The 27,745-nt window shown below is 41.3% G+C and overlaps 2 protein-coding genes across 2 annotated transcripts in view; one reads left to right on the top strand and one right to left on the bottom strand.

Annotated features, from left to right (window-relative positions):
* LOC105472068 (ankyrin repeat domain-containing protein 30B-like) overlaps positions 1-27,745 on the top strand; it is a 539,363-nt gene that overhangs the window by 201,432 nt on the left and 310,186 nt on the right. The gene's annotated exons all lie outside the window — the stretch shown is intronic.
* LOC139355997 (proline-rich protein HaeIII subfamily 1) lies at positions 1,962-27,282 on the bottom strand. Its single transcript, XM_071068727.1, has 5 exons — positions 27,211-27,282; positions 16,845-16,989; positions 12,606-12,676; positions 7,167-8,388; positions 1,962-5,117 (listed from the first exon to the last, which is right to left on the bottom strand). The coding sequence occupies exons 1-4, from the start codon at positions 27,280-27,282 to the stop codon at positions 7,474-7,476; spliced, it is 1,203 nt and encodes a 400-aa protein (XP_070924828.1). The 3' UTR covers positions 1,962-5,117; positions 7,167-7,473.

Genomic DNA, 27,745 nt, shown 5'->3' with positions numbered 1-27,745 from the left:
TAGAAAAGTAGAGTTCTGTAGGACGGTCTGATGTCTACTCACTAGACTCAAGACACTGCTACTCTCAAAATGCTTTGATACCAGGTGAAAACCTTCCCATTTGTGACTCAGCTGCAGAGCTCAGCATGGAGAGAGAGAGGGATGAGAAGGTCCCAGCCTAGAAACCCATAGTGCAGGTGCCCAGAGAGTTGCATTAAAGCTCCCTCCTTGTGCCAGAGCTCTGTGCACTGGGAAGTGACCAAAGCCCCTTCCCTGGTGTTTTGGACCTTACTCCAGCTATTTGATTATTTCTGGGTGTCAGTTCATAAACACTCTTACTCATTTATTTTACCAAAATGAAGAAATGATATTGACTTTAAATCTCATACAATGTGTAATAAAACATATGATTTCATTGAGATATATATATATATTTTATTTTTAGGAACCTGAGACACAAGTAGTAGGATCATTTTGAAATCTGTATTATCTAACTTCTGGTGGGACAAAAGCAAAAATTTATCATATTTTATTTACTTATTTATTCAATTAAACATTACTAAAAAGTAAAGTCTCCAAAATCAAATCATTACAGTAGAATTAAATGCAATTATAATCAAGTGTAATTAAGTACAATCAATTAAGTAAAGATCTTAGATAACATATAATTCAATCAGTAATAACAGAATCAAAAGATTATGTATTCCTTTAAAAACAACATACACATTATTACAAAATAAGGCAAATGTAATTCTTATAATGTTTCTATAACTAGATTTAACTTACAATTAGACATCTTATAATGGAAAGGTCTAAGGAATTTCAGGGATCACGAAGAATAGTTTATCTTATACTCATGGAAAATTTCAGTTTGGTCACTAATTAGATATGTGGCCTTGAAAAAGTCCAAGCTTCATTTTACTTATCTTTAAAATGGAAATAATGATACTTTACTTGAAAAGTAGTCACAATGAGATATTGAATGTATCAAACATAATAAGTACTTAAGAGTAGGCATTCTTATTAATTCTATTACTGTTAGTTCAGAAAAGAAAACTTTATATGTTTTTTCTCAAATCTATTTAATCAAAGATGACCAAGCAATTGCAGGAAAAGTAGATATAATTCTCAGTGAAAATACTTACCTAAACTCTTTGCCTCATATTTGATCTTAAATCCTTGCCCCTCATTACTATGAGGGGTGGTAGAGCAGACTGGGTGCTGCGAGGACCCTGCCTCGCTTGGGGCTGCGGGAAGGGCTCGACCCAGGTTGGGCGGCCACGTAAATGACTGCTGGTCCTATGGCCTCATCAGGACCTTTCGGGCTGTCGCTGTGCACCGAGGAGGTCTCGATGGGTCGGTGCTTGTTCGGGTCAAATGAGGTCCTGGCGAGGGTCATCGGCATGCTGTGGCCCTTCCAGGTGTCCCAGACTACCCTCCTCCTCGGTCGGTCACCTCAGGCAGTTGCCTACTCTCGGCGCCCAGGTGTTCTGACTCACAGCGCGGCTCCAAATGGAAACCAGAACCTGGGCAGCTACGAAGTCCTGCAGGAAGCCACGGACAGGGTGCTGGCGATGGCAGCCGGGTGGCACGGCCGAACTGGGCGGTGGCAGTGGAGGATTGGCTCGCCCTACCGAAGTCTGGGACTCCCAGAGCATGGTAGCCAAGAGGATGCGGGGGGTGGGCGCTGCAGCCTCCAAGGGCACCCAGGCTGCCTCAGTCCCTTGACTTTCCGGAGCCACAGTGCTCCCTTGGGCATCCCCACTCCAGCTCCCCGCTGCAGCCCCTTGGAGCCTTGGAACAGCAATTCTTTCAACACATATTTTTGTGTGTGTGATTATGAGGTACTTTTTTGTTTGTTTTGAGACAGGGCCTCTCTCTGTCACTGCAGCCTCTGCCTCCTGGGTTCAAGCAATCCTTCCACCTCAGCCTCCCGAGTAGCTGGTACCACAGGCATGCATCACCGCTCTCAGCTAGTTTTTTGTATTTTTGTAGAGATGAAGTTTTGCTATGTTGCCCAGGCTGGTGTCAAACTCCTAGACTCAAGTGGTCCTCCCACCTTGGCCTCCCAAAATGCTGGGATTACAGGCCTGAGCCACTGCACCTGGCAATAATGGGTATTAAACATACAGCAAGAACAAAATTGGAACGAATTTCTGCCTTAATGAAGTTTAAATCCAATGAGAAAAGAGAAACAATACACAAACAATGGTACTTTGCATGGAGAGCGAGGAGGCTGGGAAGAGAGATGAGGCAGGAAGGTGGTTGGGTGGTGAGGGGTGGAGAGGGTACCCCTTTTCCTACTGGGTAATTGCTACAAGAAATGTGAGAAGACTTTGGCAAGGCAACATTGAAGCAGAATCCTGAAGGGCGAAGGGAGAACACCATCTGGGGTTTAGGGCCAGGATTCCAAGAAGGGCATCCACAATGCAAAGACCTGTTAAGAGCTGACTTTATGGAAGATATAAAAAACAAACTGTGGAAACAGTCGATTCACAAATGGAGAAGAATGCCCACTCACTGACTAGCTTAGTACTCCCAAAAATGAGCAGGAAGAGATTGAGTCACCTTTAGAGAATGCAAGGCTAGAGAGAGTCATTGATTACACACAGCGTTATAAATGCTTATGTAAATGTCAAGAGAGACAATTTTGATGCTTAAGGGAGAATTAACTGCCCTGGTTCAAGCACTGAAAGAAAAGAGACTTAAAGTCTCCAAAGAACAAGAGGTGAATTTTGCAGAGATGCTAAAAGTGCTGAGTCCCTGGAATAGGCCATGAGATTCACCCCCTCACAAGCAGCTGTTCCAAACCTGCCCTGGAGGCCAAGAGCTGAGCTCTACTGTGCCCTCCTCCAGAAATGTGCCTGGGTCTTAAAGCAGTGCTGTTCCCTCCCCTCCACTCAGGCCTTCTGAGCTGCCAGCCTCTGTTCACCCACATGGACCTTCTCTGAAGGTCACTGGACCAAGTTGGAAGCCCCTTCCTCCACCTTCACATGCTGCAAATATGTGAAGAGTCACATTTTTGCAAACAAAAAAGAGTCAGCTTTTTCACGGTGGATTTTTCCAAATCTAAAGAACGCTTAGCTTCCTGGAACACGCCAAGAATTTGAGGTTTACTACTCTTCACAGAAAGTTTGGATTTTCTTTTATTACCAGTGACAGAGATGCTGTACTTCACAATCTCATCTTTTATTAATATTGAAAGATTATTAAACTACATTTCTCAAGACAATGCATCGTATTATTTATCTACTAATGTCATCAGCAATTTCTATTTTATTGTCTATATACTTATTGTATTAAACTTTATTTATTTATTTTGAGAGGGAGTATTGCTTTGTTGCCAGGCTGGAGTGCAGTGGTAAGATATTGGCTCAGTGCAACCACCACCTCCCGGGTTCAAGCCATTCTCCTGCCTCAGTCTCCTGAGTACCTGGGACTACAGCCACACACCACCACGCCCAGTTAATTTTTGTATTTTTAGTAGATACTAGGTTTCACCATGTTGGTCAGGATGGTCTTGATCTCTTGACTTTGTGATCTGCCCACCTCAGCCTCTCAAAGGGCTGGGGTTACGGGCATGAGCCACCACGCCCGGCCTATTTATTATTATTATTTTTAAATTACAATTTTATTTGAGTTACCAGGAGAAAGATTCCCTTGTGGGTCAAATCAAATGTTCAGAATCATAACAGGACATAAAAGATTGATCCTGAGCACAAGCTCATGAGGTGGGGACCAAAACAGACAGAAATAAGACAATACTCCATATAAAAAATGAATGGGTGGCTACAAACACACACACACATGCACACACACACACACACAGGGGCACGTGCATGTGTGCAAGGATGAAATATTTAGACAGAGGCAAATTTCACATGGTCATTTCTCTCTCTCTCTCTTTCTTTCTTTCTCTCTCTCTCTTTCTTTTTTTCTTTCTCTCTTTATTTTTGAGACAAGAGTCTCACTCTATCGCTCAGCCTGGAGTGCAGTCACTGCAACCTCTGCCTCCTGGGTTCAAACAATTATCCTGCCTCAGCCTCTGGAGTAGTTGACTACAGGTGCATGCCAACACACCCACTAAATTGTTTATTTATTTATTTATTTATGTTTTAGTAGAGAAGGGCTTTCATTGTTTTGGCCAGGAAGGTTTTGATCACCTGACCTGGTTATCCATCCAACTCAGCCTCCCAAAGTGCTGAGATTATAGGCGTGAGCCACCATGCCCTGCCCTGTTTCTTTTTAAATACAGGTTTGTGGCGGTGGGATTTTGTTTTCTTCCAGTTATAAGAAAAGGCCCCAAAGTGCATATGTCAGGGGGAAAAGGCAGAAATGAAGCAACAAAGTAGTTTTCCCTGGAGGGACATGAATGGGAGAAAACAGGAAGCAGTGTTGGGAGAATTCACTTTTCTCACCACCGGGCTTCTTGCATTTAATTGTTGGTCCACAAAAATTACTTTTGTATTCTAGTTCTGACATCTTCCTTCTTGGGAGTAGACTTGCTGAAAGACCTCTGAACTGTAGAGAAGACCAGGGCCTCAGCTCAGCACTCACGGCTCTGTGCTCTTCTAGGGATGGACAGTTCTCGTAAGAACAGATGCCCAGCAGCCCTGGGCCCCCCAGCACCAGTGATGGTCCATACTCTCTGGGGGTGTGTCAGAAAATGGCACCAATTTTGAGGCCAGAAAGAGTAGGGGGAGGGCCTGCGGCAAGATTCCATGGCTGTCTTGCCTTGACTGGGAAGGAAAACTAAGCTGAGTCATAACAAGCCACTTCCTGCTGTTCCCCGCCCTCCACTCACTACTTTCCCAAACACATGTCCTCTAAGGGGATGATTCCATGACTTTTGGTCCTCAAATCCTCATTGGGCTTTGAGTGCAAGAGGAAACAGAATACACCAGCACTTCCCCCAAGAGATTCTCTGCCTTTCTAGCCCCCAAATTGTCCAATATAAGATATTCCACCCACCCCCACCTAGGCTGGGGCTCAAAAGGAAAAGGGATTGGTCAGGTAAGGACTCCTCACCCACAGTCATTTCCTCACCTCTGATTTGGGGCAAGCATCCCTGAATCAATTAATAAGCAGTTGACAAAAACACCCATGATGAACTGATGGTTGAACAGGTCCTGTCCCACCTGTGGAGTACAAGTGTGCAAAGGGACAAGAGGTCAATGGTGGGGCTTGGTTGTGAGAGACAGAACTAGCTGGATGTTCTAGGCCGACTAAGAATCCCTAACTCTAGCTAGGAAAGTGAGTGCTTCCACCTTTAAACAGGGGGCTTGCAACTTAGCTCATACCCAACCAATCAGATAGTAAGGAGAGCTCACTAAAATGCTAATTAGGCAAATACAGGAGGTAAAGAAATAGTCAATCATCTGTTACCTGAGAGCACAGCAGAAGGGACAATGATAGGTGTTAGGCAGGAATCTAGACCCAACATGGCAGTATCACCTGGCATGGCAGGCCCTTTGTTAGGTCTTCCCGCAGGCCCTTTGTTAGGACTTCCCACCATTCACTTCCTGCTAAGACTCTCAGTGTGCGAAAAAAGCCCGCACCCACCCAAAAACTCCGCTCTGCGCAAGCTCCTGGACACGTCATTCCTCAGAAATCGAAACCTAACTCAGGAAAACTGAAACCTACAAACCCCGCCTACCTCACCCTATAAAAGGCCCTGGATACCCACCCTGAGTGCAACTTCCTCAGCCCTCCTCCTAGGGGACCGGTGAACCTCACCCGCAAGCCCAATAAAGGCTACCTCAGTTCTCATCTGCCTTGTGTCTTCTTACTCGGCTCCCTATTACATTACAATAGGGATATAAACCCAGGCATTCCAGCCGACAATGGCTACCCTCTTTGGGTCCCCTCCCTTTGTTTGGGAGCTCTGTTTCCACTCTATTTCACTCTATTAAATCTTGCAACTGCACTCTTCTGGTCTGTATTTGTTATGGCTTGAGCTGAGCTTTCGCTCCAGTCCACCACTGCTGTTTGCGCCTTTGCAGACCCACTGCTGACTTGCATCCCTCTGGATCCATCCGCTGTGCTCCTGATCCAGCCAGGTGCCCATTGCTACTCCCCATGGGGCTAAAAGCTTGCCATTGTTCCTGCACAGCTAAGTGCCTGGGTTTGTCCTAAGGGAGCTGAACATTAGTCACTGGGTTCTATGGTTCTCATCCGTGACCCATGGCTTCTAATAGAGCTATAACACTCATGCATGGCCCAAGATTCCATTCCTTGGAACCCATGAGGCCATGAACCCGAGGTCAGAGAACACCAGGCTTGCCACCATCTTCGAAGTGGCCTATCACTATTTTGGAAGTGGCCCACCACCATCTTGGGAGTTCTGGGAGCAAGGACCCTCCCCTCCCCGAAACAGTTGGATTCAGGGTGAAGATGATTGGGGAGACACCCAGAGGGGTGGCAAGAAAACTCAGAGATAAATAAAGTTGGCCAGGGTTGTCATAGCCACCAACCAGCAGAGAGATACAGTGCCATCTTTCCCCAACACATTGCAGAAGCTGTGCTTCCACGTTTTGCAGCCCTGGGACCCTCTTTCTTGTTTCAAGGGTGCTTTATATGAGGGGGAAGAGCCCCCAGAGTAAGACACCCACAGTGTGGGGGACACAGGGTCTTTCTGGCACCCCATTCTGCAGCCCCAGACAGAGATGGGGGAAGAAAATATGTCTGGAGGGACAGAGCCTTCCCCCAGCCCTTATCCCAGCAAGCTGTAGACCCAAAGACTCCCCGACCTACCCACACCAACTCTTTACCTTCTACCCTGCACACTGCAAAGGCAGATAGCTGGGCTTCCTCCACTTAGAGATGGGGGAAGGAAGAACTTCTTCCTCAGGAGGAGGAATAGCTCCTTGTGAAGGGGAAGGAGACAAGGCCCTTCTCTCCCCCAGGGGCCCTCCACTCTTGCTGTGGGTTTTGGGGAAACTATGGGGGGAAGACCACTCTGCACACTCTCACATAACCTCACTGCACACAGGCCCAAAGATTGTCCCTGCCCCATCTCTTAGATACCTGCAGACACACATGCTCCTGCTCTGCACACCCCCTGTTGGAGATACAGTGGTCTCTGCCAGCTTTGTGGAGCTCAAAGTCCACTCGGCATTGGGTTGGGCAGGGGAGGCCATGGACGGCCCGAGTTATTTTCCCAGGAGGAGCAGAGAGGGGCGGTCCACCTGACACAGATCCTGGGAGTTGGGGGAGCTGCAGATCCACAGGCTGAGAGGCATCTTTGCCCTCCCCTCGGACCACGACTTCCTCCTAGGCTGGACTTGTCCCTAGAGACTGGAGGTGGGCGTTGGGAAAAGGGGCTGCAGGGGAGAACTCCATGTTCCCCTCCTTCCTGCGGCTGTCCCACAATTAAGAAAGGTGCTTCTTGGTGCTCCTTTTGTCCACTGCAGGTCTGCTGGGCAGGAGGCAGAATCGCAGTGTGCCAGGAACGCGTGGGGAGAGGAGGTAGGCGTTGGCTCTGCAACGTGAACATCACGCTCCTGTTGTTGCCCTAGAGGAGGGAGAACCCTGGGGGCAGGGCGGGGGCAGGCAGCAGCCTCCTCTCTGAGAAAGAGATACAGAGCCTCTGGCACCGGTCCCTACAATGGCGGAGCCAGGTCCCCAACCCAGGGACAAGGAGTGGTTCCCACTGTGGGGACTGTGTGGAACCCCTGCCTGAGGGTCCTGGAGTCTCAGGCTCCCCCAGCCCCATGATGTGCGGGTGTGTGAGGAGCTGGGCGGGAGGCTGTGAAGGGAGGACGGAGTCGGCGAGCCAGAGGCAGGTCTCCCACTCCAGCCCGACGCCCAGGCCCTTCCATCAGGAGAGGAAACCCACACGTAGTCAAGGGGAAACCTGCCGGGGAAGGAGCGCGGAGGCGACAGGGAAAGGTTCCGTTGACAGAAGCAGCGGGAGCAGGGCAGGGGCCCAGCCGCGACAGGATTTAAAGGACAGAGACGCTGCGGGGCGGACGCGACGCTGAGGACCGCGCTGAGGACAGGGGGGCCTTCACTCTTGTCCTGCAGGTGGCTGCAGGGTGGCCGCGTCCGGTTCTGAGAGACCTGGTCCTGGAGACGGCGCTGCGGTAGTGCGGGCAGATCCGTGCTGCCTGGAGGCCACCCCAGTCCCGGGCCCCTTGCAGCTGGCGAGCCACTGAGACCTGGGCGCCGGGGCCGATGGCGAGGCGGCCGCTGTTCCGGGAACCTCGGCGCTCTAGCTCCGGGGCCGCAAGGTTCTTCCTGGCTCCTCCGGCGTTCTTCTCGGTTCCTTCGGCGTCCTGGCTGTGGGCGGGCTCCAGGCTTAGTCCTTCTAGCGAGTCCGGGTGTGGCCTCCGCCCGAGCCTCTGCTGGGTTCTCAGACGCCGGTGGCGCCACTGAGTGCGGAGGCGCTGGGACGCTGGAGGCTCCCGGCTTCACTCAGGGCGCGGACTCGGACCCAGAGCGGCCTTGGGAGCAGCTTGCCCGCCCACGCCTCCCCAGGCCCAGCGTCACCAGGCGTGGCCAGACCTGGCTGGCAGCCCCCAGATGCCGCCCGCGAGGGACCTTCCTGTCAGCTGTGCCTGTCCACCCTTGCCCGACTTTGTTTACTCCACACTTTCAGCTTTAAACTTATAAGCTTTTTTTCTTTCTTTCTTTCTTTCTTTCTTTCTTTCTTTCTTTCTTTCTTTCTTTCTTTCTTTCTTTCTTTCTTTCTTTCTTTCTTTCTTTCTTTCTTTCTTTTCTTTCTTTCTTTTCTTTCTTTCTCTTTCTTTCTTTCTTTCTTTCTTTCTTTCTTTCTTTCTTTCTTTCTTTCTTTCTTTCTTTCTTTCTTTCTTTCTTTCTTTCTTTCTTTCTTTCTTTCTTTCTTTCTTTCTTTCTTTCTTTTTTAATCTTCCCCCAGTCTGTGGGTTGTTTTTTATATTATTCGTTTGTTTTGAGACTGGGTCTGTCTCTGTTACCCAGGCTAGAGTGACCCAGGCTAGGGTGCAGTGGGCGATCTGGGCTTCCTGAAGCCTCAGCTTCCCAGGCTCAAGCGATCCTCCCACCTCAGCCTCCTGAGTAGCTGGGAGCACAGGTGCACACCACCACACCCAGCTAATTTTTTTTAATTTTATTTTTTGTGGGACGGGGTCTCCCAATGTTACCCAGGCTTGTCTGAAACTCTTAGCTTAAGCGATCCTCTCGTCTTGGCCTTTCAAAGTGCGGAGGTTCCTGGTGTGAGTCTCCGCGCCCAGTCTCATTTCCTTTTTTTTTTTTTCTTTTTTTTTTCTTTTTTGAGATGGAGTCTCACCTTGTCGCCCAGGCTGGAGTGCATTGGGTGATCTCAACTCACTGCAACCTCCGCCTTCCAGGTTCAAGCGATTCTCGGGCCTCAGCCTCCGAAGTAGCTGGGACTACAGGAGCGCCACCACGCCCGGCTAATTTTTGTATTTTTAGTAGAGACAGGGTTTCACCATGTTGGCCAGGGTGGTCTTGAACTCCTGACCTCAGGTGATCCACCCTCCTCAGCCTCCCAAAGTGCTGGAATTACAGGCGTGAGCCACTGCACCTGCCAGGCCCCAACCTCATTTCTGAAATAAAAAATTCTCTTCTCACTGAAATTAAATCCTCCCTGCAACGCCCTGCCACCCCCCTCCCGCCCCCAACACACACACACTGAAATCTCTCTCTGGCTCTGAGTTGTGTTTTATTTTGAGCTTATAATTAGTCATATGACTAAATATTATATCCAGTCTCTTGTCCATCTTTAGTGACCCGTTTTAATCCTGTGATTTGTTCCATTTCTCTTTTCCATGGATGTGCCCATGTGTTTCAGGTTATAAGTATTTAAAAAATTCACTTTCTTATTTTTTTTTCTTGTTTTATATACATATATGAATTTTACTGTAGTTTTAGTTTTTGCTTTTTTGTTATTTATGTTTGATATTTTTGAAATTCTGAGTTGAAGGCTGGACGATTATATCAAATATTCCCCTTTCCCTAGCATATATATATATGTATAGCATACATATATATATATATACTGTATAAGTGTCTCTCTGGGAAACTCTTTTGTTAGAATACAGAAAATTTGAAATGTGATGACATTGTGATTTTTCAGATCTAAATGTTTCTGAGCTTCCAACAGCAACACCTTTTCATATACAAAACGTTATTTGTTAATTATTTTTTCTCATTTATTATTTTTAGTGTTGAAAAATACACATAAAATTGACCATCTTGAACATTTTCAAGTGTACAATTCAGTGGTATGAAATGCATTCATAATGTTGTTAAACCATCACCACCATGCATCTCCATAACTCTTTTCATCTTGTAAAACGGAATCTCTGAACCCACTAAACAATAACTCCCACGGTCCCTGACAACCATCACAGAGGCTTCCTCTCTCTATAAGGGTCACTACTCTAACTACATTAGAGAAGTGGAATTATACAGTGATGACCTTTTCGTGTCTGGCTGATTTCACTGAGCATCCGGCCCTCAAGGCTCATCCGGTCTGCAATATGTGCCGGTGTTCCTTCCTTTGAAGGCTGAATACTATTTCATCGCATGGATAGATCACATTTGGATTATCCATTACCCTCTTCATGGATGCTTGGATTGTTTCCATATTTTAGCTATTGTGAAAAATGCTGCTATAAACATGGGTGTGTAAATGAGGTAGTTAATTGACTTTTAAAACAATTATTCATGAAACTTCTTATTCCATTGGATGAAGGCAAGAAAACACAGTATTTAACATATTGTTAATTGTTGCACATATTTAGTTTCCCTTTTATTGGTTATACTCTGCTTTTTGTAATATCATTTGAAATTATATGAGTTTCTGTTTGTTTTGTGCAGAGACCTCTACTTTTTTTTTTTTTTTTTTAAAGAAATAGTGACTACTTGTCATTAATAGATGCTACAATCCAGGGAAACTTTAAGTTATAAATATTCTGCAGCCAAAAACAAAAGAATAAATTTCTTCTGGAAGAGTGTACAAGTCTTTATAAAATACTCCATCAATTACAGAGGATCCCAAACCTCCATTCTTCAAATAAATTTTTCTGTACTCTCTACAAGTACAAAAGTTTGTGACTCCAAATCCTCCACTCACAGAGAAGACAGACAAAGTATCCTCATATATCTAAGTGTATATAAAACCCAACATCTCTCCAAACACTAAAACACACATCAGACAAATGCAAATAGATATACACAAACACACCTATTCATCAATTTATCTAATTCATCTTTGTATAAGGAAGTGGTCCTCATATGCATTTGGATAACTATTCTTTAAATAGATATTCTAGAATTGCCAGAGGTGTTTGAAAGTCATTGGGATATCTGTGACTTTATTCAAGGGTCAGTGTCCTAGTATGTGCTGTGTCAGATGGAGCCACAGAAAAAGCAGGTATTTGGGATCATCATTGCCTGTGGTCTTGATTGGTAAATCAACTAAAAGCTCAGAGAGGCTTGGTCACAGCTACTCAAGAGGCTGAGGTGGGAGGATCACTTGAGCCTAGCAGGTCAAGGCTGCAGTGAGCTTTGATCTTGCCACTGCAGAACAAGACCCTGTCTTTAAAAAAAAAAAAAAAAAAGAAAGAAAGAAAAAAGAAAAGAATGCAGCAATATCTGGTGATTCATAAGAAAAAAAAATTGACCTATAATTTTCACTTCTTAGTATGTTATATGGGTCAAATATTTTATAAAGGAAATTCTTTTGAAAAATTTATTTTAAAATCTTAATAAAACCTTTCAAAACAGGTATAGCACAATTACATTAATCTCGGAGAAGTGTTTAAACAGTTAGACATATCTCTATAGACATACATAGATATATAGGCATAGATATAGAGGAATATCAACTTTTCTTATAGCATGAAAAGGGAAGACATTTCAACAATGGTGAACAGGGAAAACACACCTCATTTAAACTATTTAGACTGATAAAAATTTAAGTGAATAAATGTTTCACATGATGATGAATGAAGGACAGAATTCTCCTACATTGCATATCAGGATTATAAAGTGTTTCACATTTAGGGGTTGGCAACCAGACAGTATATATTAACATTTAAAATACAGAAAAGCAGCACATAGCAATGCCAGGCCTGAGACTCTCCCCCAGGACCACAAGTATAGGTGAAAAGACAAGGGCTAAGGGCTGGACACCAGTACTTCCACAGGGTGACCTGTGTTTGTGGGGATTTACAGAGGCTTCTCCTCATTCATGTATGCACTTTTTGCATATTTTCTGAGATTCCAACTTTATGAGAAAATCAACAGGAAAACAAATTTAATTTTGATAGATCAGTTTTCAAAATAGAAAGATGTTCCAAGGGAGACGTTTTTAACGTACTGTGCAGGTAAAGAGTATGCCTGAGGCTGCCCATGAGAAAAGTCACTGACAAAGGCAAGGCAAAGCACTACTCTGTTTTTGGCCACTGTGTTTACACCACAGTGGAGAAATAGCATGAGCTGAGCCCTGTTGGTTCCTTCACCAGCAGTTGGGCCTGGGCCTTAAAGCAGCACTGTTCCCTCCTCTCCACGAAGGCCTCCTAATCTGCCAGGCTGTGTTCACCAACCTCAACTGCATCTGAGAGTAACTGAGGTCAGTGGATCTAGGGGAGTCACTTTCTGAGTTGGAATTCCTTCACCTTCACATGCTGAACACAGCAGTCATCTCCTTCATGGTTGATTCTTATAAATATAAAAAATATTGGAGATCCTGAAACACACCAAGAAATATTGGAATGAATGTAACAGTGAAACAGCAAAAGAACGAACATAAGTAACTCCACTTCTGTTTAAGGGGCCTTCATCCATTCCTGCACATAGGCTAGGATAATTTTACAACACTGAGATAAAATGAAAAACAGCAATCATATAGTTTTTGAAACTAACTCTGAGATTAAAGGGAAAGTATGTAAACAACTATGCTTTGTTAGAGATTTGTAGGAGCTTTGTGACCTGACCAATGACAAAGTAGTTCCCATCCTCCTCAGACTCTCACTGGCTCCCAGGTGTCTGCCTTCCTCAGTCACCTCTGGATCCTACCCACCCACCTCCCCTTCCTCTGCCCTTTCCATAAAAAGAGCATGAAATTTATACTGATTCACATACTTCTTTGGGACATTAGTCCACCATCTTCTTGGCTTCCTGGCTCTCCAAACTAAAGTCACCTTTCCTTGCTCCAAATCCTTGTCTCCTGACATATTGACTGGTGTGTGGGGAGCAGGATGAGGTTGGACTTGGCTACATTCCTTTCTCTTCACAGAAAGTTTGTATTCTTTTTCACAATAGAAGAACTGATATACTTGAGAGGTTAATCTTTTCCTCTAACTGAAACAATATCAAAACACATTTCTCAAAACAATTCTCTGTAAATATTATTTATATACTAATTTTATAAGTGAATAACATATTTTATTCTCTATATACTTATTATATTACACTTTGAAAATATATGCACTTTATCAGTAGAGACTTTTAGTACTCTATAGCAATATTTTTTCTACAGTTACATTTCCAATAGTTACATCATAATTTAAAGCAACATTTTTTGCTTAAGTACGTATACATTCCAGAATAAAAGAAAATAATAGCTTTTTTGAGGGGGATGGAGTTAACTGGTATGCTTAGATAGAAATTTATACAATTTAATATTTATATTTTTACATAATCATGGACATTTTCTAAAAAATAACATTGATAAGTGACACAGAAATTGCTTTCTTTTACTACATGAGTAATGTAGGGAGAAATGTTTGGTGAAGAATAGATCCCCTTGGACAACACTGGAGAACTCCATGTTGCTACTCCTCAACCCATATCAAATGCATCAGAAACACTTTTTAGTGGAAAGCTAGAGAAAGTTATAAGGGTTTCTCTCTCTCAGAAAATTAAGCCAGGGTTCCCATCATTCATACATTTGGTCATCAGTGATGTCTCCCCATTAGGCAATGAGCACAAACTGGTCACTGTCACAATGGAAGGGGAGCAGCAAGTGACACTGTGAGTAACTGGGAGAGATGGGGGGTCACATGAGATCAACGACAGAGACAGCATCAGGAGAAGGGCTTCTGTATTGCAGACAGAGCCATGAATAATAGAAGGGAAGTCCCTGTCTTCATGTGGCTGACATTTTAGGGAGAAAAGAATGAAATTCGACAATACAATTAACTATAGAATGGAGCATGTCAGGAGATGATAAGCTTTATGGAGAAAAATAAGGAGGGTGGAGTAGGGCGTGTTAACCAGTGAAAGTGGCTTAGGCAAGTGTCTTGATTAGCAGAGGTTTATTGAGCTAAGGTTTGAGGCTGTACCCAGAAACAACACAAGTCACAGGAGCATTTGTGCATTTTCAGTGGGTTTTGGGAACTCAGTACGTAGGGCAAGAGAACACGCAGAAGGAAAGAGAAAGGATGGGGTAGGCAGTGAAGCTAATGGCTACATCTTGGGAGAGTCTATTTAGTGCTCAGTAAATCGATGCTTTACATAAGCATAAGATAAGGCAGACGTTTGAAAAGAAAGAGTGTAGGAAAGAGTCATGTATGCAGCTGTCTTAGGCTAGGTGGAAAAACAATTGATCTCATCTTGTCTGTGTTCTGTACCTGCGAAGATAAGTTGGTGATTGACACTGTCAATGTGAAATTTAAGAGAACTCAGTTTTAGCAGTTAAACTTAGGTTGCAGACCTAAGGCAACCATGGGCATAGGCTCGTTTTATAGGAGGATATGTAGGATTCAGGGGCTAGCAAGGAATTTCCTTGTGAGTGATTTGTAATGCAGGCCATCTGGGGAAGTATATGGCTTTGGGCTCTTGTGGGATCCTGGCTTACACATAATGCTATGACAAGGGATTGTGAAATTACAGCTAACTACCTATTTAGGGAAAATAAATGGCAGGGTTCCATGACTCTGTTCCTAGGCTTACCTTTCCCCTTGACATAACAAAGTTGGGGGTCCTGTGATTTTTATTTTCTTCTCTCAATTTTTAAAATAAATGGTTACATATTTAGGGAGGGTACATGCAGATTTCACACCTGCATCGATTGCATTGTGGTGATGCCTGGTACTAAAACAGAGATATAGACCAATGGAACAGAACAGAGCCCTTAGAAATAATACCACACAACTACAACCATCTGATCTTTGACAAACCTGATACAAACAAGAAATGGGGAAATGATTCCCTATTTAATAAATGCTGCTGGGAAAACTAGCTTGCCATGAGTAGAAAGTTGAAACTGGATCCTTTCCTTGCAACTTATACAAAAATTAATTCAAGATGGATTAGAGACTTAATTAGACCTAAAACCATAAAAACCCTAGAAGAAAACCGAGGCAATACCATTCAGGACATAGGCATGGGCAAGGACTTCATGTCTAAAACACCAAAGCAACGGCAACAAATGCCAAAATTGATAAATGGGATCTAATTAAACTAAAAAGCTTCTGAACAGCAAAGGAAACTACCATCAGAGTGAACAGGCAACCTACAGAATGGGAGAAAATTTTTGCAATCTACTCATCTGACAAAGGGCTAACATCCAGAACCTACAAAGAACTCAAACAATTTACAAGAAAAAAACAAACAACCCCATCAAAAAGTGGGTGAAGGATATGAACAGACACTTCTCAAAAGAAGACATTTTTGCAGCCAACAGACACATGAAAAAATGTTCATCATCACTTGCCATCAAAGAAATGCAAATCAAAACCACAATAAGTTACCATCTCACACCAGTTAGAATGGTGATCATTAAAAAGTCAGGAAACAACAGGTGCTGGAGAGGATGTGGAGAAATAGGAACACTTTTACACTGTTGGTGGGACTGTAAACTAGTTCAACCATTGTGGAAGACAGATGGCGATTCCTCAAGGATCTAGAACTAGAAATACCATCTGACCCAGCCATCCCATTACTGGGTGTATACCCAAAGGATTATAAATCATGCAGCTATAAAGACACATGCAAATGTACGTTTATTGCAGCACTATTCACAATAGCAAAGACTTGGAACCAACCCAAGTGTCCATCAATAACAGATTGGATTAAGAAAATGTGGCACATATACACCATGGAATACCATGCAGCCATAAGAAAGGATGAGTTCATGTCCTTTGTTGGGACATGGATGCAGCTGGAAACCATCACTCTCAGCAAACTATCACAAGAATAGAAAAGCAAACACTGCATGTTCTCACTCACAGGTGGGAATTGAACAATGAGAACACTTGGGCACAGGAAGGGGAACATCACACACTGGGGCCTGTGGTGGGGTTGGGGGAGTGGGGAGGGATAGCATTAGGGGATATGCCTAATGTAAATGATGAGTTAATGGGTGCAGCACACCAACATGGCACATGTATACATATGTAACAAACCTGCATGTTGTTCACATGTACCCTAGAACATAAAGTACATATATAAAAAAACAGAACTCAAGCCAAGCAATAGCAGGCATGGTGTAACTATCCCTGTCCTTAACAAAGTTTACACCACTACTATAATTCACATCTTGTCTTATGAATGCAGCTTCAATCTCCAAACAAGGAGGGGGGTCAGGTTTCTCTGCCTCAAAGTTTAACAATAAACCAAATTCCTTTCATAGTTACCTTGACCTCCATGACAGATTAAGCAAAAACCAATGTAACTTGTGAAATTAAAAGTAAGATGGAGTCTGTTATGTTAAATTGATCTCATTCTTTATAATTCTGCAAAGGTGGTTTCAACTCCAACAGGCTGCAGCCATGGATGTGTGGAATTAGACTGAAGATTTCCCCTGGAAAACAGGTGGAAAATGGACCTTAAAGATTAATGATAAAAACCTGCATGATGGGATGGGCTTAGGTGGGTCAGAGCCACCTACTGCTAGACCTTGATCCTCTTACTCCAGTCCATATTTTGAAAAATGTGCTCAAAGAGAACAAGATAACCTGTGTAGCATCCCCCTTTCACTCGGTCATCCCTACGGAAGACATAAAATGAGACATCAGCCTCCAAGCCGATGACTGACAGATGGTTTAGTGGGGTTTTCTTGGTTAAAAAAAATAGAGAAGTATTTGTGCTACAGATGGGCAGGTGTCTAAGACAAGCTTCTTCAGTTTGGAAGCCACAGTCTAAGAGTGGAGGCATTGAAGAAAACCATCTAATGAAGAGAACCTCAAGGCCATATCAAAAGTTGCAACTTCCCCAAAGCTTTTGCATTCGAATAAACAGTTGAATCAAGTATATTTGAATGCATCAAGCTGGCCAGTGGATTTGGGGAGAAAGGCAAGGGGTTTCATCTTAAGAACTGAGCTAGGTCCCTTGTCCCCAGGAAATCATGCATAAGTAACACTGAAGTGATGTCTTGGGGAAAGTGGACACAGTAGCAATATATTTTAGGATGAGATAAGACTTATTCTGGGACTGCACTAATATATACCTCTCCTCATGGGCCTTTCCACTGTGACTCTGGCTGAGGGCAGAAAAGATTTGGGTGGGAGTATAGGGTTGGGCTGGGGTAGGGACCATGCCAGGACAGGCAATAGCCACTAACAATAGTCACTGACTGGGGCTAAAGACAGATGACTCACTATTCTAAGAAAATTCTGTTACCACTAAGGTACCAATTGCTGTGAGGACTTCCTTTTTCCATCTGTTTTTAGGGGCCTGAGTCTGAGCTACTAGGTATGCATATTTCTAGAGTCAGGTTTTCACCATGTTGACCAGGTTGGAGTGCAGCTGCTATTCACAGGCACAATCTCTGCACACTAAAGCCTTAAACTCCTGGCCTCAAGGGATTCTCCACTTCAGCCTACCAGTATCCTTACAAGATTACCTTACAAATGAGACTGGATGTCATCTCAGTCTCTTATCTATGGTATGCCTTTTTACTGACATGATGAAATAAAGAAGGATAAGAAAGGTACAGACCTGGGCATATTACTTTGGGAAGTGGTGGGAAGATTAGATGGTTCTTGCCTCATGGGATCTAATTTTTGTATGAATTACTGGGCAAGATGCCAGGTGAGTGAATGTTACAAGGACGTGGAGAAGATTATCAGAGATGTTGGGATTCTGAAGAAAGGATTTTCTCAGAGAAACATAAACTTAATGATTTCTGGACAATGTTTATGGCCAATTTGGTGTGTGGGTAGTTTTGAATTTGTGCTGACACCACCTGGCCACTTTTCTGCATTCTCTCTGGCTCAGCTGAGTGATGTCATTGAACAAAGATAATACAGGATTCATCCAGGTGGAGGATTGTGCCAGAGAAAGGGAGAGCAGTAAATCAAGGAGTTTAAGGCACTCATGAGAAAGTGACTATCTCAAGTGGATGAAGTGAAAGAAGACCAGCTGGGGTTTTTAGTGTTTGTTATCTGGGGCAAAGAGGTGTGTGTTTTGATGGGTCAGCTTGTCATTTGTGTATTCTCTTAAGAGACAAAATAATGGAATTGATGGATTATGGTTCTGGATCAAGTGGAAGAACTCTTAAAGTAGAAGTATTTGTGTGAGAGGTTTCACAGAATAGGATGGTGCAGTCAGTCCCTTTACCTAGAAATCAAGAGAATCTGCAGTAGATCAGGATGGGAATGCTGTCACATACCTGTATTCCCAGCATGTAGCCGCAGATACGGGGAGGGATAGCATTAGGAGAAATACCTAATGTAGATGACGGGTTGATGGATGCAGCAAACCACCTATGTATACCTATGCAACAAACCTGCACATTGTGCACATATATCCAAGAACTTAAAGTATAATAATAATAAAAAGTGTCTGTTCATATTCTCTGTCCACTTCTTAATGGGATTGTTTGTTTTTTCTTATAAATTTGTGTAAGTTCCTTATAGATACAGGATATTAGACTTTTGCCAGGTAAATATTTTGCAAAATGTTTCTCCCATTTTGTAGGTTGTTTATTTACTCTGTTGATAGTTTCAACAAAGAAAGAAAACTTCAGGCCAATATCCTGATGAACATAGATGCAAAAATCTCAACAAAATACCAACAAACCAAATCCAGCAGCACATGGAAGAGTTCATCTACCATGATCAAGTAGGCTTTATTCCTTCAAGGTTGGTTTAGCATATGCAAATCAATAAATGTGATTAAGCACATAAACAGAACTAAAAACAAAAACCACATGCTATCTCAAAAGATGCACAAAATGCTTTTCATTTAATTCAACACCTATCATGTTAAAAATCCTCAACATACTAGGCATTGAAAGAACATATCACAAAATAAGATCCATCTGTAACAAACCCATAACTACCATTGTACTGAATAGACAAAACTTAAACCATTCCCCCTGAGAACCAGAACAAGATAAGAATGTCCACTCTCATCATCCTATTCAACATAGTGCTGTAAGTCCTGGCCAGAGCAAGCAAGCAAGAGAAAGAAAAGGCATCCGAGAAGGAGAGAGGATTTGAAATAACTCTCTTCACAAACATTATAATAGTATGATTCTATACCCAGAAATCCATTTAGTTCCTGCTCAAAGGCTCCTAGAAATGATAAAGAACTTCAGTTATTTACCAAGTCTTAGGATACAAAAGCAATGGACAAAAAAATGCATAACATTTCTATACACCAACAACATCCAATCTGAGGGCCATATGAAGACTGCAATCCCATTCACAATAGCCATAAGAAAAATAAAGTACCTAGAAATACAGCTAACTAAGGATGTGCAAGAGCTCTACAATTAGATTATAAAACACTGTTGAAAAGAAATTAGACATGATACAAACCAGTGGAAAAACATTCTATGCTCATGAATAGGAAGAATCAATATTGTTACAATGGCATTACTGCCCAAAGCAATTGATAGTTCAATGCTATTCTGATCAAACAACTAAAGTTATTTTGCACAGAAATTAGAAAAAAATAACTATCCTAACTTTTATATGAAATCAAGAAAGAATTGGAATAGCCAAAGAAATCCTAAGCTAAAAGAACACAGTTGGAGGCATCACATTAACCTAACTTTTCAAATTATATTCCAAGACTTCATTAACCAAACCTTCATGGGTCTGGTAGAAAAACATAGACAAATGGAACAGGTTAGAGAATCTAGAAATAAAGGCATCCCTATAACCCTCTGATCTTTGACAAAGTCTACAACAACAAGCAATGAGGAGCAGACTTTCTATTCATTAAACGGTACTAGGATAACTGGCTAGCTATATGCAGAAGATTAAAACTGCACCACTCCTTTTACCATATACAAAAATCAATTTAAGATGGATTAAAGGCCTATATATAAGACCTAAAACTACACAAACCCTAGACAAAAACATAAGACATACTATTCTAGACCTAGGCCATAGCAAAAATTTCAAGACCAAGTCTCTAAAGGCAATTGCAACAAAAACATATATAGACACATGGGACCTAAGAGACTATCCTCAGCAAAAGAAACTATCAACAGAAGAAACAGACAACCTACAAAATGAGAAAAAATATTTTCAAATTGTGCATCTGACAAAGGTCTCATATCCAGAATCTACAAAGAACTTAAACAAATTTTTAAGCAAAAACCAAAGAACCCCATTCAAAAATGGGCAGAGGACAGAACAGGCACTTCTCAAAGACATACATACAGTCAACAGGCATATGAATAAATGCTCAACCTCTTTAATCACTAATTATTACAGAAATGCAAATTAAAACCTCAATGAGACACCATTTCACACCAATCAGAATGGCTATAAATAAAAAGTCAGAAAATAACAGACGTTGGCAACGTTGCAGAGAAAAGGGAAAATTTATACATGGCTGGTGGGAATGTAAATTAATTCAGCTATGTAGAAAGAAGTTTGAAGATTTCTAAAATAACTTTAAAAAAAAAAAAACAAACTACCATTCGACCCAGCAATCTCATTACAGGGTAGATACACAAAGGAATATGAATCAGTCTACTAAATTTACATATGTACTTACATGTTTATCACAGTACTCTTCTCAAGAGTAAAGACAGGGACTCAGCCTAGAGGCTGATAAAGACAATGTAGTACATACTCCATGAAATACTATGCAGCAACAACAACAGAAAAAGAATGAAATTATGTCTTTTGCAGCAAAATGTATGTAGCTGGAGGCTACATCCAACAAATCAACAAGGGAAATTAACATGGGAACAGAAACAAACAAAAAAAACCCTCATTGTCATGTATAAGTGGGAAGTAAACTTTGATGACACATGAGCAAAAAAAGGGGACCAATAGATGCCACACAGGGGGTCCTATTTGAGGAGGGAGGCTGGAAAGGGGGTGAAGATTGGAAAACTACCTATACCTAGTATATCAGGCACTATGCTCACTAATTCAGTAACTAAATCATTTTGTCACCAAACCCTAGCAACATGTAATTTACCTACATAACAAAGCTGCACATGTACCCCTGAACCTAAAATATAAATTGAAAAAGAAAAAGGAAGGCAATATCAAGAAGATACTTAGTAAACTCAAAAGGGTTTGGAAATCAAACAATAATCTTCTAAATAATTCATAAACAAACAACAATCAAAATACAAAGTAGAATACATTTTGAACTGAAAGTCAATAAAATCAGCAGTGCCAAAAAAGTGAGATGGCTTTAGTCCCAAAGTTTATATCTAAAAACATTGAAATTTCAATCAGATGGTAATTGGTATGCGATTTGATGAACTACTCCAAAGTTTGTACAAAAATGAGAACCTATATAAAAAGAAAGGAAAGAGAAACAAGAAAGAAAGAAGGAAGAAGGAAGGAAGGAAGGAAAGAAAGAAAGAGAGAGAGAAAGAAAGAAGGAGGGAAAGAAGGAAAGAAGGAAGGAAGGAAGGAAGAAAGGAAGGAAGGAAGGAAAGAGAGAGAGAAAGAAAGAAAAGAAAGAAAGAAAGAAAGAAAGAAAGAAAGAAAGAAAGAAAGAAAGAAAGAAAGAAAGAAAGAAAGAAAGAAAGAAAGAAAGAAAGAAAGAAAGAAAGAAGGCGAGTGAGCACGCACCAGTGAGCGGAGGTCTGCTTTTACTGGATGTCAGAGCATATGGCAACTCCACAGTACTGTGCTGGTACAAAACGCATCCACAGCAGGAGAGTGACAGCCAGGCAGGAAATATACGAGAATTCCTGAGATGACAAATGTAGCATTTGTAATCAGTAAAGAAAAGAATTTCTTTGAGAAAGTTGGGTAATATTTGGAATTTGAAAAAAAAAATAGTGAATTTCAAATAACATAAAGACTGATATAAAAAAAATCAGGGCTGGGCGTGGTGGCTCACGCCTATAATCCCAGCACTTTGGGAGGCCGAGGTCGGTGGATCACAAGGTCAGGAGATCGAGATCCTCCTGGCTAATATGGTGAAACCTCATCTCTACTAAAAATACAAAAAAAAATTAGCCGGGTGTGGTGGCGGTTGACTGTAGTCCTAGCTACTCAGGAGGCGGAGAACAGAGAATGGCCTGAACCTGGGATGTGGAGCTTGCAGGGAGCAGAGATGGCGCCACTGCACTCCAGCCTGGGCGACAGAGCAAGACTCCATCTCAACAACAACAAAAAAATCAGTACTACAAGAAATGAAAATTTTAAAATAGTCATATATTTTACTTATGACATGAAGTACAAATATCATGAAGTAAAAGCCAAATTTTACTATCTAAAAAGATGCATTTTTGCAAACTATTGATACATAATGTTAAAAGACAAATAATAGACTAGAAGAAAATATTTACAAGGTGTTTATAATGAAAAGGGAATATTCAGAATATGTAGAGGTCATTCAAATAACTAGGAACTTGCACACCCCAGTGGGAAAATAGGCAAAGAATGTAAAGAGGAAATGCACAGTAAAAATAGTATGCATCATGTATTAACAAAGGAGATGTTAATGGCCAAAATGTACATTAAAATAGGACACAGCATTCCCCCATCTATCGGTTAAAAAATAAATAAATAAAAACGTATATGCACTTCAGAAGCTTATATGCCACTTCAGTATTTTCACAATTAATTGATATCACTTTTGTTATTCTAAAAAAGCTGAAAAACAAAGTGAGTCAAAAAACAGTACAAGAAAAATATTGCAAATATGTGTATGATATTATGGGTAGGAGAAACCTAAGTAACATCTCAGAGGCAGGAGTTTAAAATGAAGACTAAACAGTTTATCTAGATAAGAATTTTAAAATGTTCTGTACATTAAAAAATGCATGAAACAATTAAAAGGCAAAGAAAAATCAAAGAAAAATAATTTCCAAATAAATGCCACAACACTGTCACCTATGGTCAAGATTAATATCAGTTCTACTGTGAAGTCTAAACAGATTCTTGGGTGTCTGGAGTAATACTGGGTCAGTATACCCCCAGAAAATTCAAGGCTAGTACAGGCACACAAACTTACAACACTGAAGCATATCATCCCATAAGGGTCTTGTGAAGTTTGCTAAAATTTAATGTAGCACCTATCCCAGACTGAGCATTTAAGTGATGTTGGGTGTGGTGTAGCATAGTAGTAAATAACATTAGAATTAGGCCACAGTGTTTTTAAGGGCATTGCATAACCTATTTTTATTGTCATTTAATTAAAAAATGTACATATTTACTTTAATTACGTAATTACTTGCCACTGTATCTGTCTCAGAACACTAATCCAAGTACAATAAAAATAGTAGGAATGATATTCTGCTAATTCAGCAAATTTCCTTTATTTCTTTTTGAAACCAATTGACTAACCTATTCATTTTTTGATATTTAGGAATAATTTCTACTACTAATTTATTTTCAGTGGAATTTTGCAGATTTCTCAAATAAAGAACTAACAATGATCAATTTAATCGGGAAAGTACTAAAATTAACAAACTTTATTTTTCGATCAATGAAAACTAATTTTTAAATTATACTTAAACTCTTTAGATTTAGCCTTGGACAATAAAATTAATATAGGGAGTGTTTACTAACATATATAAACTCAAATGACTTGGTAGTTTAGAATGTTAATTTAATGTTAATCAAAGTTGCCTAAAATTATCAGGAAAGAAAACTTTAGGTGAGCTCAAGACAAGTTTGATTGCATTCTGTTTATAATCTTGTACCTCTGTTTTCATTCTAATTTGGCGTGCTGCGTAATTGATTTTTTTTTTTTTTAATTTCAGGTGGTTTGTGACCATTCCTTTCCTCTATCTCTGTCTCTCTCTCTCTCTCTCTCTCTTTTTTTTTTTTTTTTTTAAGACAGAGTTTTGCTTTTGTCCCCCAGGCTATAGTGCAATGGTGCAATCTGGGCTCACCGCAACCTCCGCCTCCCAGTTTCAAGCCCTTTTCTCTCTTAAGTCTCATTTACATGTTCTTCCAGAAACAATTTTAAAATTTGCAGAGCTGCATCTGAATCAAGCAGTTTGGTTGGAGGAATTTAAGCCTTTAGATCACAAAAGAGCTTATTTTCAATTGCCAGAGCTGGCATTGAGCGTATGCCTAACGATGTAAGCAGTGTAATATTGGAATGTCTCTGAGTTTTGCACTCATGAATTCACTAGCCAAATAACTGATGTACTCATCTGTTGATAGTCGATATGAAGAATGAGTAAAAATGTAAAAATTTTCCAGAAAACTGAATTTATCTTGGAATTCTTTGTAGAAATAAATTCTGTGAGATTAAACTTGAGGAAAGGTTTTCTGTAATTTCTTGAAATCAAATTTGACAGTACATTGTAGTCTGATAATTCTGTATTCTTCATTCGGATTTTCCAGCAACTTGTATTTTTTTTCCAACGGCTCAAAAGTTGTGTTTCTCAATAAAATAATTACAACAGAACAGTCTCCTTTCTATAAAATGAACATCAACATTTCAAATCCAAGGCCAGAGAGCCCCATTGACATGACTTGTTGAGAATTCTTCAGAATCAAGCATGATTCAAGATACTGATGGATATGGGGTATTTGAAGAATTGGTATTCCTCTGGTGGATAATGTTTTTTCAGCTGTCATCCAAGATTCAAGACTCCCCAGTTAATTGATTGTCCAGTGAGACCACAATTCCTTTGACAGTAGCAGAAGATATCTAGCGAGGAGTTAGCAGCAATATAGTTGGCTTGTGTTGCATTTTTAATTGAATCAGAAACTGTTGAATAGCACTCAAAGTAATCAAGTTCCTGCCTTCTTGACAAAAGGTGAAAATATACTGCTCCAGCTACTTTGGGGCTTAACACTTTCTCCAATCAAGAAGAGATGTTGACAACTTCCAGGGGCCCATCATCCAAGACACTGGCACTAAAGAAATATACCTAAGATTTTACTCTGGAAAGGTATTTTCTATTAAATGCACTGCCTTTTTCACCTTAGAATGAAAAATGACATTCCAATGTAGACTGATAATTTTGCATTCTTCATTATGATTTTCCAGCAACTTGTATTCCTTTCAATTGCTCATAGGTCGGATAGCTCAACGAAATAATCACAACAGATCCTTCTCCTTGAAAGGTTTGAAGATTCTTCAAAAAACTAAACATTGATCAACCATGTGATCCAACATGGATCCAAAAGAAAGGAAATCAGTTTATCCAAGTGATATCTGTACTCTTATGTGTGTTGCAGCACTGTTTACAACAGCTAAAATTTGGAAGCAACCTAAGTGTCCATAAACAGGTGAATGGATTAAGAAAATGTACATATATACAATGAAGTACTCTTCAGCCTTAAAAAATGAGAGCCTGTAATTTGCAACAACATGGATGGACAGGAACATCATTATGGTCAGTGAAATAAGCTGGGCACAGAGAGTCAAACATCACATGTTCTCACTTATTTCTGGAATCTAAAAATCAAAACAATTGAACTCATGGACATAGAGAGTAGAAGGATGGTTATGAGTCTAGGAAGTGTGTTGAGAGGGTGGAGTGAGGTGGGAATGAAAAATGGCTACCAGAACATAGCAAAAATGAATAAAACCTACTATTTGATAGCACAACTGGGTGACTAGTGTCAATAATAACTTAATCGTATATTTGAAAATAACATAGTGTGATTGGATTGTTTGTAACTCAAAGAAAAAAGGATTGAGGGAATGGATATCTCATTCTCTGTGATGTGCTTATTTCACATTGCATGCCTGTATCAAAACATCTCATGTACCCCATAAATAATATGTAACCACAAAAATTAAAAATAAAATATAAAAAAGAACCATCTTCTTTCTGTACAATAAACATCATAGTTTCAAATTCAAGGCTAGAGAGCCCCCCGACATAGCATATCCTCTATTTGCTTTGAAGAGTTTCCCCTTTACTCTATACTTAGGTATTTGTAGAAGCTGACATTGTGGAATATTGACTTCCAACACAGCAAGAGGGATAGCCACACGTGAGATATAATGACAGAACAGGATTCACCAGTGCATTCTGTTGAAAAAGTGAGTAAACCAAATTCAAATTATTTTTCAAATTCATTGATTGTAGCCACTGAAGGGCCTATAGGACATTATCAAACAGAGTTCCTGTAAAATCTGGATAAGATTTAGAATGTGGACTTGAATATGATTGTGATCATTATATAATAACTGCTATAAAAACTCAAGTTGGTATTGGCCACATATAACACTCAGGAGAGTCAAGGAGCATTTCTTTGACAAGTTCTTCTAAAAGTGGCAGTAAACTTATTGCCTTTCAGTGCCACCTTTTTGTCATAGACCGACAGAGAGCAAAAGGCACCTGGCATTCTCAGATCACTTCCTTAGCAGCCAAGGCTAGCATCTCACCTAGGACAGATTTTCGCTGTGGGTAGAACATGGCAAATATGGAGAGATGTTTGGCATTTGGTAATACCTGGGTGAGAGTTTTCCAAGCTGTTATGAAGTATATGATGCACAAGGGCCATTTCTAAATGCTACAGACATCTTGCTGTGAAAGCACATGACCTCAAGAGTGAAGATCTTTGATGATGCTATGCAGAAAAATATGTGATAATCTGATCACCAGTCTTCACCTCCCTTTTTTTTTTTTTTTTTTTTTGAGACGGAGTCTCGCTCTGTCACCCAGGCTGGGGAGCAGTGGCACAATCTCGGCTCCCTGCAAGCTCCGCCTCCCGGGTTCCCACCATTCTCCTGCCTCAGTCTCCCGAGCAGTTGGGACTACAGGCGCCCGCCACCATGTCCAGCTCATTTTTTGTATTTTTAGTAGAGATGGGATTTCACTGTATTAGCCAGGATGGTCTCGGTCTCCTGACCTCATGATCAGCCGGCCTCGGCCTTCCAAAGTGCTGGGATTACAGGCGTCAGCCACCGCACCCGGCCCATCTTTACCTCTTGAATGGCAGTGCACATAGCTGCTCCTGTACTGCTGAAGTCTAATGCCAGTAACTTATGTTTCCCCATTGTGTCATAGAACAATACAAAGTATTGTCTAAATTACACCTAGCGGTGGTAACAGGAAAATAATCTTTTGGGTAAATGCATATCTTATCAGTCTTAATTTCCAAACATTGGTCACTAAGCAGTGTGAGTTTGTGTCTTTCTATGTTGGCTGTCACCTTTACTACGCTGTAGGTGTCTGAGGTGTGTAGAGTGAACACCTCAGAGTGCCAGTTGCCTTTGTGAGGTTTGCTGTCATAAATCCTTTCAAAGGAGATATGCCTGATTGCAGAAGTGAATATTGTCCCCTGACGATAAAGAATTCTGGGTCATTCTTCCCTTTACATTTCAAAATAGCTTCTGCCAAGCTTGCGGCATTCTGTGGGATTGTATCACATGTATCTACCATCTGAAATATGATGCAAGGTACTTCCGTCAAAATGGCTCTTGTCATGCCAGAGAGAACAAATCCTAGATTGAGGTAATC

Source organism: Macaca nemestrina, chromosome 9 (assembly GCF_043159975.1).
Source record: "Macaca nemestrina isolate mMacNem1 chromosome 9, mMacNem.hap1, whole genome shotgun sequence".
NCBI lineage: Eukaryota > Metazoa > Chordata > Mammalia > Primates > Cercopithecidae > Macaca > Macaca nemestrina.
This window is presented reverse-complemented; position numbering and strand designations above follow the sequence as displayed.

Excerpts from the sequence above, each read along its gene's own strand:
- LOC139355997 (XM_071068727.1), bottom strand. The coding sequence starts at position 27,282 with ATGGGGAAACATAAGTTACTGGCATTAGACTTCAGCAGTACAGGAGCA. Across the intron at positions 16,990-27,210 it reads TGTGCACTGCCATTCAAGAG|AAAACCCCACTAAACCATCT; the intron begins GTAAAGATGGGC and ends TTTTTAACCAAG. Across the intron at positions 8,389-12,605 it reads GCTGTGTTCAGCATGTGAAG|CCGGGAGCCTCCAGCGTCCC; the intron begins GTGAAGGAATTC and ends CCCTGAGTGAAG.